We start from the raw sequence: 12,057 nt of genomic DNA, 5'->3' as shown, positions 1-12,057 counted from the left end.
CCTTTGGGAGGTGCTTAGGTCATGAGGGTGGAGCCTCATGATGGGATTAGTGCCCTTAGAGAGCTCCCTCACTCCTTCCACCACGTGAGGACATGACACCATCTATGAACCAAAGAGTATGTCCTCACTAGAACCCAACAGTGCTGGCACCCTGACCTTGGAGTTCCCAGCCTCCACAACTGTCAGAAATAAACTTCTGTTGTTTATAAGCCACCCAGCTTATGGCATTCTGTTACAGCAGCCCGAACAATGGTATTCAGATAGTCAACCAGAGTCTAAAGTACAGTCCAAAGGAATTTCCAAAATGGCAATTCAGTAAACAGATATGTATAAATAAAAATTGTCTAAAATGAAAACAAAAGCAGCAACATCAAACTGCAACCAACGTTACTGAGTCTGGGGCCACCGGCCTCTACCCAAATAAAGGAATTCTTTAAAAAGCAGCACATACCTGTTCTGAGCTTTCACACCCTGCATTCAGCAGAACTCATGAAGGCTATTAAATACAAGACCAATGCTGACTTTACACAGTTGATCTATTTATAAAGATATAAATGGCTTCCACATCAAAGTTATATTAATATCTTGTTTAGAATATAGTCATATGCTAAAGATATAACGCCACATTATCAATTATATTCCATTACAATTATAAATTACAATTACTATCAATTTAAATAAAGAATATTTTTAATGAGCTAATACTGAGTACCTGAAATTTTCTTCGTCTTCATTATCACTCTGTAAAAGATCATCATTTAGCTCTTCATCTGACAAATCCGACTGATTCTAATTAAAATAAGAAATCTAATTAATGCATGTCACATCTATAAAAGACTTGCTACAAAAGCACAAAATTACCTTGACTGGATTGTTTCTAACCTTATGTTATTAAAACATTTGCCATTCAGAAAGTTCTCAGTTTGATATAACCAGGTGACAATTGAGAAATTCCACATATGGCATACCAGACTAATTTTTAGATGCAGATTCAAGCAAGTACAGAATTAGCAAGCATGATGATCATATTTATTCTAACTCTAACAAAAAAGGAAAAAGGGAAGGGTCCTTTGGTGGTGTCCTACAAACAAATAATTTTTTCTTATCATACACAAAAATGAATGGTATCCTTAGGACTGGCCCGGTGGCGTAGTGGTTGAGTGCGCACGCTCCACTTCAGCAGCCCAGGGTTCGCAGGCTCGGATCCCGGGCATGGACCTATGCACTGCTTATCAAGCAAGCCATGCTGTGGCGGCGTCCCATATAAAGTAGAGGAAGACGGGCAGGGATCTTAGCCCAGGGCTAAGATCCTCCTCAGAAAAAGAAAAAAAAAGGAGGATTGGCATTGGATGTTATCTCAGGGCTAATCTTCCTCACAAAAAAAAAAGGATGGTATCCTTAAGATTTAACTAAACTTAGTGTTAATATCCAAAATCTAAAGACTTTTTAAACAAAAAGAAAAAAAAGTAGAATTTCAGAAAGAAGCAAATTTTAGATAACTGGATCACCAAATTGGAATGGTAAGGGAATAAACTAAAACTTCGGTTTGTCCAATACAGGTGACACAAGACAATAAAGAGGACGAGGGGCCAGCCTGGTGGCGCAGTGGTTAAGTACACAAGCTCCGCTTCGGCGGCTCAGGGTTCGCAGGTTCAGATCCCGGGCGCATACTGACACACCGCTTATTAATAAGCCACGCTGTGGCAGTGTCCCATATAAAGCAGAGGAAGATGGGCATGGATGTTAGCTCAGGGCCAGTCTTCCTCAGCAAAAAGAGGAGGACTGGCATCGGATGTTAGCTCAGGGCTGGTCCTCCTCACCAAAAATAAAAAAAAACAGGACGAGCTCAGGTCCTCACTCCCGTTCTTGACGGGCCTGTGCACTCACCATGTCAGCAAGTAGAGGAAGCCTAGTGATTCTGTCAAATGGTCAAATTTCTACAGTTCCAGGTTTTATTAAGTTAAATATATACCAGTATCTTAGATTTAAGGGGAGGGGACTTCACCCTTTCTTCTCCTATTAAAATTATTTCTATCATATGTGTAAATTACCACTCCTCCTCCGAAAGACAATCAACCCCCCCACCCCGACACACACACACACACACACACACACACACACCCCGGGGGAAAAAAGTAAACACAGAAAAAAAAACTTTGATTTTCTATTTAAAGATGAAACAACAAATAAGCAGTCTTTTCCTGGCATTTTATAGCTTATAAAAATAGGTTTCTCAAACTTGTCTGTATATTCTTCAATATAGTATTTTCGATATAAGCCAAAAAATATCAATCTTATTAGCCATTCTTATTAGTCCAAAGGGACTCCACCTAATCATTGACATTATAATAAGATAAAAATAAAATAACATAGACCATGTACTTAGTTTACTTAAGGAAGGGAGGAGGATCTGTATGCAAACAAAACAGATTGCTTAACAGAGCCCAAAGGAAGTTCAGTTTAGTTGCCCTGGTAATCTGTCATCTATCAAGAGGGATGAGCCAGGCCTGTCACGGGAGAACCTAAGTTTAGCTGCCCAATTCATTAAATAAAACCACGGGAAATCTTTAAAAATTAACCATTCAATGAAAGCCAAATTTCACTCAACAAGCGGCTGCTTCCTTGAGTCTTTTTGTTAGACTTGTAAGTATTTGTCAAAAATGAGTGAACCAATAAATAATTCACCAAACAAAAAAAGGAATATATGTTGTAGTGGGCCCTGATGGTAATCAAATCTCACTTTTGAGTTCTGAGGATTCAACTTTCTGTCTCGATTCTGAACCTAATGAGTAATGAACACAGGAGGCAACGATCAAAATACCCACTTTACTGATGAAACTGGAATGGAGAGCTAGACTAAATTCTTGAGGCGAAAGCTGATTTCCATCTATATCCCAATGAACTGGAGTGAACTGTTTCCTCAGGCAAGGGTGGAGTCAGCTAGGGAGGATTCTGCTCAGGGTAGTAGCAGGCAGGCAGGGCAAACAGATCCCAGGAGAGGAAGAGAAAGTGGCAAGGAATGCTAGTGAAATCCTTTCTCCCAATCTCACCAACAGACGGGTTATTCCTTTCATGGGGAGAGAAGCAAGTATGAGAGAAAAAGAATGCTTCTCCAGGACTCTCAAGAATGTAGGAACATTTATGAGACAGCAGGAGTTTAAAAATGGGGAAAGAATGGCTCCCCAAAAATTCTCCACCACGGGCAGCTTATGGAGTAAAGAACACCTGGTGTACCAGAAGAGCACCTGCCCAGTACTAGCTGCTGCAGAAGTGAAACAGAGATGCTGAAGGAGGAGTTGTAGACCGGCAGGCAGCCGTCATCTCAAGCTTCCCCAATTTTTAAAAGCTCCAACTGGGTCATGCCAGCTTGCTTCATCTTGAGTGTGCAACCTCTCATTTTTATCCTATACTTAAAACTTGACCCTAACAACCTCCCTTCTTGACACACATGAACTGGTCCTCAAGTTGTTCCTTACAGTCTGACATTTTCACTACACTCAGTAAATGGCTATGCACCCCTCTGGCCCACAGCAGCCTAAGAGTCTCTCTCCAGACAAAGCTACGTCTCCACAGATGTCATGGGGGAAACAGGGGAAAGACAGTGGTGGTCAGGCAGCCAGTGTACTCACTACCTGGGCTCCAGTCACAGACTTGTAACAATAAACTCGCGAATAAATACCTCACAAAATGTTCAATCTCACTAGAAACCAAACAAATACAAAGGAAACCAACTAGAAATCATTTCTCATCTACCTCACTAACAAAGATTTTAAAAAAGAAGTGATATCAAAGCCAGGAAACGGAAAGGTGGAAGACATGTTCATATACTGCTGCTAGGAAGTGATAAAGTATTTCTGGAAAGGGACTTGGCAATATGAGACAAGAACCTTACAATGTTTATACCCTTAGGCCAGAAATTCCCCTTTATGGAAACTGCCTAAGAAAAGAATCTCAAAAGCATAGTAAGATTTGTACATTAAAATATCATTATAATGTTTGAGATTTACTTCAAAATAATTCAGGAGGTGGGGAGTGAGCGGGTAAAGATGAAGCAAGACTGCCTTTAACCGGAAATTGCTGAAGCAGGGTGACAGAAGCAGGAGGGTAACTGTGACACTGCTCTCTCTTCCTCTGTATATGCTTCAAGTTTTCCATAAAAGTTTTTTAAAAAGTCATAAGCAATGAGCAGGAAACAACCCCAATGGCACATAGGAATGGCTAGGTATACCGTAGTATACACAAACACTGAAATATTACGTAGCCATTAAAAAATATCTTAAAATAACACTGAATGATATGGGGAAAATGCCATTGATACAATGTTAAATTAAAAAAAAGCAATGTTATATATATATATATAGTATTTAAAAACACATGGAAGGGCTGGCCCCATGGCCTAGTGGTGCACGCTCCACTTCGGTGGCCTGGGTTCAGATCCCAGGTGCAGACCTACACCACTCGTTGGCGGCCACGCTGTGGCAGCAACCCACGTACAACAGAGAGCAAGACTGGCACAGATGTTAGCTCAGGGTGAATCTTGCTCAAGCAAAAAGAGGAAGATTGGCAACAGATGTTGGCTCAGGGCAAATCTTCCTCACCAAAAAAAAAAAAACCACACATGGAAAAAGAATGGAAGGAAAAATGGCAAAATGTCAGTCATGACAGTTTATATCTATTTTTTTCACTACTTCTTTTTTAATATATTTGAACTCTTTTATTCCTACGAGGGACAGTGTATTTATTTTATGTTAAGAAAGAAGAGAGGAGGAAAGAGGAATATCCACTGTTCCACATTAAACAAACTGGTCCAAGGCAGATGAGGGCCCTCCCACTGAGACAGAAAGCCTCAAGTGGACATCATGTGCCCTGGCTGCCGTCGTCATGCCTGCTCCTGTTCCATCCAAAAAGTGACCGAGTTACAAAAATCAACCAATCCAACTGAAAAAAAAAAGGGAAGACTACTTCCCCAGAACCATCAGCATAGTGTCCAAACCAAATATTACTTTTTGTCTTTATTGATAAGAGTCCTGACCAAAGCTTTCACAAGATGAAGACAAATGCACAACAGAAGGGAATTATTAGGGCTAGTAGGACTCCCTGCTAGACATATAGGGCAAACTATGATATATCAGGCTTGCCCAGGATAGATATCCAATATCATGTAAAAATATTTTACTACATTTAAACATCTGAACATCTACTTGGCATTCTTCACTAAAGCATCTTCAATAATCACAAAGGAAAACTGTGTCCACTTTAGGGCAGTGGACTCCCAAGTGCAGCGAGAGCACTTTAAGGACGTGCAAACTAATTCACCGCGTTAGAAAGAAGGCCCCTCTGTGACCATGACACAGGAAGGACTGGCTCTGTTACCCTGCATCATACTACACACACAGCCTCCTGAGGCCAGAGGGTGAGCTCTCAGCATGGAAGGGCTGAGGGGCACTCTCACTGGTTTTTCACTTTCAATCATTCTGATGTGTCCCCACTGACTTATATGAGGATCAAGTGGATTTACAGGTAACTAAAATAATTCTTAAGGAGTTACAGGTGAACTCTGTAGGAGGTGGCTCCTACAGAGCCACTTAAAGGAGGAAAGGCTGGGGTAGGCCAAAGCCAGGCCACCTGTAAACTGATGGTACAGTAAGAAACAGGATACAGAAAGAAGAGTGGCTTCAAAAGAATCCTACAACAAATTCATGTATTAGCAAAAATGCTAACAATGCAACATACTAAGTTACAAGAAAATGGGAGAACTGGTACTTCTCCTACTATGAGACCTTCATCAATTGTATTATAAATGAGATTAAAAAGACAACCTAACCAGATATGATAAATTAGACAAATGATGTGACCCTATGACCTAAAAGTATCATGAGCCAGAGTATAATAACTGTTGACAATAAAAAGCCATCACAATCTTAAGACTTTAAAAAATTAAGCATAAAGAACTATCTTGACATTTAGTGAGAAGAGCAAGTATTTTTAAACTGTTAATAAATAAAATGAAAATTTAGGAGCACATAATGTATGGTGACAAATGGCAACTAGACTTTTGGTGGTGAACACGATGCAGTCTACACAGAAGTCAAAATATAATGATGTATACCTGAAATTTATATAACATTACAAACCAATGTGACTTCAATAAAAAAAAATAAAAAATTTAGTATTTCACTTTAATCTTTGGCTTTTAATTTCTATTTAACCTATGTTTTATAATGTTCAAAATATATTGGTAGAGTGATATATACGTATATTATGTATGTATATATACACATTAGGTTTTAAACTTTTATTCTTATTTATCTGAATATTGTTATATTTGAGTATGCTTATCTTTAAGCTTATCTCTGAATACTCCCAAAAAGTGAATTCCAGATCCAATATGCAAAATATTAACCTCCAAATGTTCAGTACCCTCAGAACAAGTTTTACTTCTGTGTTACTGGGTTCACAAACTCAATACTTGCTAGAGTGCCTTGGACATAGGAGGAACTAAAACATGCGCTTCAAAGGGTTTACTGCTTGAGTTACAAGTTATCAGGGAATGTACTAACAGATTAAACAGTCAGTTCTTTGTCCATTTAAAAAATAATTCGGTGACGTCAGTGTCATGGCGGAGTGAGCTTTCCCATAAACTCTTCCCCTGATAAGATACAACAAAAGGAACAGTCACAGACCAACAACGGACTCCCAAACAGCGAAAAGCAAGATCGGAAAGATCCACACTGCCGCACATCTGAAAGTGGAACATGCTGGGCCCCCCGGAGGAAGTGAGGAGAGGTAAGGAGAACTCCTCTCCCTCCCCAACAGATCAGCGATCCTGGTCCGCGCGGCTCCCACAGAGCGGGGAGGGGCGGCCCTCTTCGGGGAAACCGTAGCTCTTCGGGATCCGTCAGCCAGTGGGAAACTCCCACACAGAGGACTCAGAACTGCTATGGGGTACCATCAACATCTGAGCACGGCAGGAGAGCGGATAACGAGGGGCGAATGAGAAGCCCCCCACGCCAGGGACCCAGCGGGCAAAAGAGAGAGCATGCCCCCCTCCCCGCAAGCCGGACACTGCAGCTCAGCCGACCAGACCAGACCAAGCGACCAGCAGATCTCAGCGAACGGCCCCCGCAGATCGCAGCGAACAGCCCCCGCAGAGCACAGGGGCTCAGATTACACAGCCGTTTACCCCCACACAGTGGCAGTGGGTGGAAATTGCAACTAGATATTTCCAGGATGAGGAAAAACAAAGCCAATACAGGAACCACAATGTAAAGGTACATGAAATCACCAGACCAGAAGGAAAATGACAAGCACCCAGAAACCAACCCTAAAGACACAGAAATCCATAACCTAAATGACCAAGATTTCAAAATAGCTATCAGAAAAAAACTCAACGAAATAAGAGACAACACAAACAATTCAATGAGATTAGGAGTTTCTTCACAAAAGAGATTGAAATCATAAAGAAAAACCAATCAGTGCTGATGGAGATGAAGAACACAATGGAGGAGATAAAGGAGAATCTGGAATCTTTAAAGAACAGAGCTGACAATATGGAGGAAAGAATTAGCATTATAGAGGATAGGAATACAGATATGCTCCAGATGAAAGAGGAGAGAGAACTAAGACTAAAAAGAAATGAAGAAAGTCTCCGAGAAATATCCGACTCTATTAGGAAATGTAACATAAGAATTATAGGTATCCTGAGGGAGAAGTGAGGGAAAGAGGAATAGAGAGCCTATTCAAGGAAATAATAGCTGAGAACTTCTCAAATCTGGGGAAGGAGCAGGAAATACCAGTCAGTGAAGCCAACAGATCACCTAAAGACGTCAACAGGCAAAGGCCCACTCCACGACATCTAGTGGTAAGGCTGGCCAAAGTCAATGACAAAGAAACAATACTAAGGGCAGCTAGACAAAAACAAAAAATAACACACAAAGGAACTCCTATCAGGCTTTCACCAGATTTCTCAACAGAAACTTTACAGGCTAGGAGAGACTGGAATGATATATTCAAAATACTGAACAACAAAAACTTTCAGCCAAGAATACTCTATCCAGCAAAAATATCCTTCAAATATGATGGAGAAATAGTAACTTTCCCAGATAAACAAAAGCTAAGAGAGTTCATGGCCACGAGACCCCCACTACAAGAAATACTCAAGAAGGCCCTCGGGCCTGAAAAAAAGAAGAGAAAGGGAATACAAAGCTTGGAGCAAGGAGAAAAATAGGGAGACAAACTCAGAAAAATAGGAGATCTTTATCAGAATAGGTTAGCAACCGCTTAAATACCAAAATCAAAGATCAAAGGAAGGAATTCACCAAAAATAAATTTAACCTCATCACTGTAAACACACACCCACAACACAAGATAGAATAACGTATAACAAGAACGACTTAGAAGGGGAAGAGGAAAGAGATTGAATTGACTTAGTATAAGGAAATAGGAGGCCATCAGATAATGGACTATCTCATACACAAGATTTCTTACACAAACCGCATGGTAACCACTAAACAAATAATCAAAACAATATCACATATGATAAACAAAGAGAAAACTAGAAGAGTCAAAAGACAGAACAACCAAACTGAATTGGCAGTCTGAAACAAATGGGACAAGAAACAAAGGAAATGCAAAAGAACCGGAAAATAAGCGACAAAACAGCAACATTAAGCCCTCATATATCAATAATTACCCTAAATGTAAACAGATTGAACTCTCCAATCAAAAGATACAGACTGGCAGGATGGATTAAAAAGCAAGACCCAACAATATGCTGCCTCAAGGAAACACATCTCAGCTCTAAAGACAAACAGGCTCAGAGTGAAAGGATGGAAGACAATACTCCAAGCTAATAGCAAACAAAAGAAAGCAGGTGTTGCCATACTCATATCAGCAAAGCAGACTTCAAGATAAAACAGGTTAAGAAGGACAAAGAAGGGAAATATATAATGATAAAAGGGACACTCCACCAAGAAGACATATCACTTATAAATATATATGCACCCAACATAAGAGCACCAATGTACATAAAGCAACTATTAACAAACCTAAAAGGAGACATTAACAACAACACAATAATAGTAGGGGATCTTAATATCCCACTTACATCAATGGATAGATCACCCAGACAAAAAGTCAATAAAGAAATAGTAGACTTAAATGAAAAACTGGACGAGATGGACCTAGTAGACATATACAGAGCGCTCCATCCAAAAACAGCTGACTACACATTCTTCTCAAGCACGCATGGAACATTCTCAAGGATAGACCATACGTTGGGAAACAAAGCAAGCCTCAGTAAATTTAAGAAGATTGAAATCATGACAAGCATCTTTTCAGACCATAATGCTATGAAACTGGAAATCAACCACGAAACAAAAACTGGGAAAGTGACAAAAATGTGGAGATTAAACAACATGCTACTGAACAACCAATGGATCATTGATGAAATGAAAGGAGAAATCAAAAACTACCTGGAAACAAACGAAAATGAAAATATGCCATACCAAACCATATGGGATGCAGCAAAAGCGGTCCTGAGAGGGAAACTCATAGCGATACAAGCCCACCTTAACAAACAAGAAAAAGTCCAAATAAGCAACCTCAAATTACACCTAACAGAACTAGAAAAAGAAGAACAAACAAAGCCCAAAGTCAGCAGAAGGAGAGAAATAATAAAAATCAGAGCAGAAATAAATGAAATTGAGACCAAAAAAAGAGTAGAAAGGATTAATGAAACAAAGAGATGGTTCTTTGAGAAGATAAACAAAATCGACAAACCCTTAGCCAGGCTTTCTAAGAAAAAAAGAGAAAAGGCTCAAGTAAATAAAATTAGAAATGAAAGAGGAGAAATTACAATGGATACCACAGAAATACAGAGGATTATAAGAGAATACTATGAGAAATTATATGCCAACAAATTGGACAATCTAGAAGAAATGGATAAATTCTTAGACTCATACAACCTCCCAAAACTGAACCAAGAAGAAATGCAGAATCTGAATAGACCAATCAGAAGTAAAGAGATTGAAACAATAATCAAAAAGCTCCCAAAATAGAAGTCCAGGACCAGATAGCTTCTCCAGTGAATTTTACCAAACATTCAAAGAACATTTAATACCCATCCTTCTCAAACTATTCCAAAAAATAGAGGAAGATGGAACACTTCCTAAATCATTCTCCAAGGCCAACATCACCCTGATGCCAAAGCCAGACAAAGACAATACAAAGAAGGAAAATTACAGGCCAATATCGCTGATGAACATAGATGCAAAAATCCTCAAAAAAATATTGGCAAACCGAATACAGCAATATATTAAAAAGATCATACATCATGATCAAGTGGGATTTATACCAGGGACACAGGGATGGTTCAACATCTGCAAATCAATCAACGTGATACACCACATCAACAAAACAAATAAAAACCACATGGTCATCTCAATAGACGCAGGGAAGGCATTTGACAAGATACAACATCCATTTATGATAAAAACTCTCAACAAAATGGGAATAGAAGGAAAGTACCTCAACACAATAAAGGCTATTTATGACAAGCCCACAGCCAACATCATACTCGTGGGGAAAGACTGAAAGCCATTCCTCTGAGAATAGGAAGGAGGCACGGCTGCCCACTGTCACCACTGGAGGTTCAACATAGTACTGGAGGTTTTGGCCAGAGCAATTAGGCAAGAAGAAGGAATAAAAGGAATCCAAATGGGTAACGAAGAAGTGAAACTCTCACTATTTGCAGATGACATGATTTTATATATAGAAAACCCTAAAGAATCCATGGGAAAACTATTAGAAATAATCAACAACTACAGCAAAGTCGCAGGGTACAAAATCAATCTACAAAAATCAGTTGCATTTCTGTATGCTAATAACGAACTAACAGAAAGAGAGCTCAAAAAGATAATACCATTCACAATTGCATCAAAAAGAATAAAATATCTAGGAATAAATCTTACCAAGGAGGTGAAAGACCTATACAATGAAAACTACAAGACATTATTGAAAGAAATCGATGATGACATAAAGAAATGGAAAGACATCCCATGCATATGGATTGGAAAAATAAACATAGTTAAAACGTCTATATTACCTAAAGGAATCTACAGATTCAAGGCAATCCCAATCACATTCTTCACAGAAACAGAAAAAATAATACTAAAATTCATATGGGGCAACAAAAGACCCCAAATAGCTAAAGCAATCCTAAGAAAAAAGAACAAAGTAGGAGGCATCACAATCCCTGACTTCAAAACATACTACAAAGCAATAGTAATCAAAAACAGCATGGTACTGGTACAAAAACAGACACACAGATCAATGGAACAGAACTCAAAGCCCAGAAATAAAAACACACATATATGGAGAGCTAATTTTCGACAAAGGAGCTAAGAACATACAATGGAGAAAGGAAAGTCTCTTCAATAAATGGTGTTAGGAAAACTGGACAGCCACATGCAAAAGAATGAAAGTGGACTATCTGCTATCCCCATTCACAAAAATCAACTCAAAATGGATCAAAGACCTGAAGGTGAGACCTGAAACTATAAAACTCACAGAAGAAAATATAGGCAACACACTATTTGACATTGGTCATAAAGGAATCTTTTCAGATGACATGCCTACCCAGACTAGGGAAACTTAAAGAAAAAATAAACAAGTGGGACTTTATCAGATTAAAGAGCTTCTACAAGAGAAACGAAACCAGAATCAAGATGAACAGAGAACCCACCAGCTGGGAGAGAATATTTGCAAAACATACATCTGACAAGGGGTTGATCTCCGTAATATATAAAGAACTCACACAACTGAACAACAAAAAAACAAACAACCCGATCAAAAAGTGGGCAGAGGAAATGAACAGACACTTCTCCAAAGAAGATATACAAATGGCCAATAGGCACATGAAAAGATGTTCAACATCACTAATCATCAGGGAAATGCAAAGCAAAACAACACTAAGATATCACCTCACGCCTATTAGAATGGATACAATCACCAAGACAAACAACAACAAATGTTGGAAAGGATGTGGAGAAACAGGAA

At 39.2% G+C, this 12,057-nt stretch overlaps 1 protein-coding gene across 5 annotated transcripts in view; it reads right to left on the bottom strand.

The window, feature by feature from the left end:
• RBM33 (RNA binding motif protein 33) overlaps nucleotides 1-12,057 on the bottom strand; it is a 152,896-nt gene that overhangs the window by 99,335 nt on the left and 41,504 nt on the right. For all 5 annotated transcript variants that reach the window (XM_087433658.1, XM_087433637.1, XM_087433643.1 and 2 more), the window contains exon 4: nucleotides 713-789. In XM_087433658.1, coding sequence (XP_087289784.1) covers nucleotides 713-789 — 77 coding nt within the window. The remainder of the gene's footprint in view (nucleotides 1-712; nucleotides 790-12,057) is intronic.

This window comes from Ceratotherium simum, chromosome 1 (assembly GCF_057802395.1).
Source record: "Ceratotherium simum simum isolate JZ-2026a chromosome 1, ASM5780239v1, whole genome shotgun sequence".
NCBI classification, from domain to species: Eukaryota; Metazoa; Chordata; class Mammalia; order Perissodactyla; family Rhinocerotidae; genus Ceratotherium; species Ceratotherium simum.
This window is presented reverse-complemented; position numbering and strand designations above follow the sequence as displayed.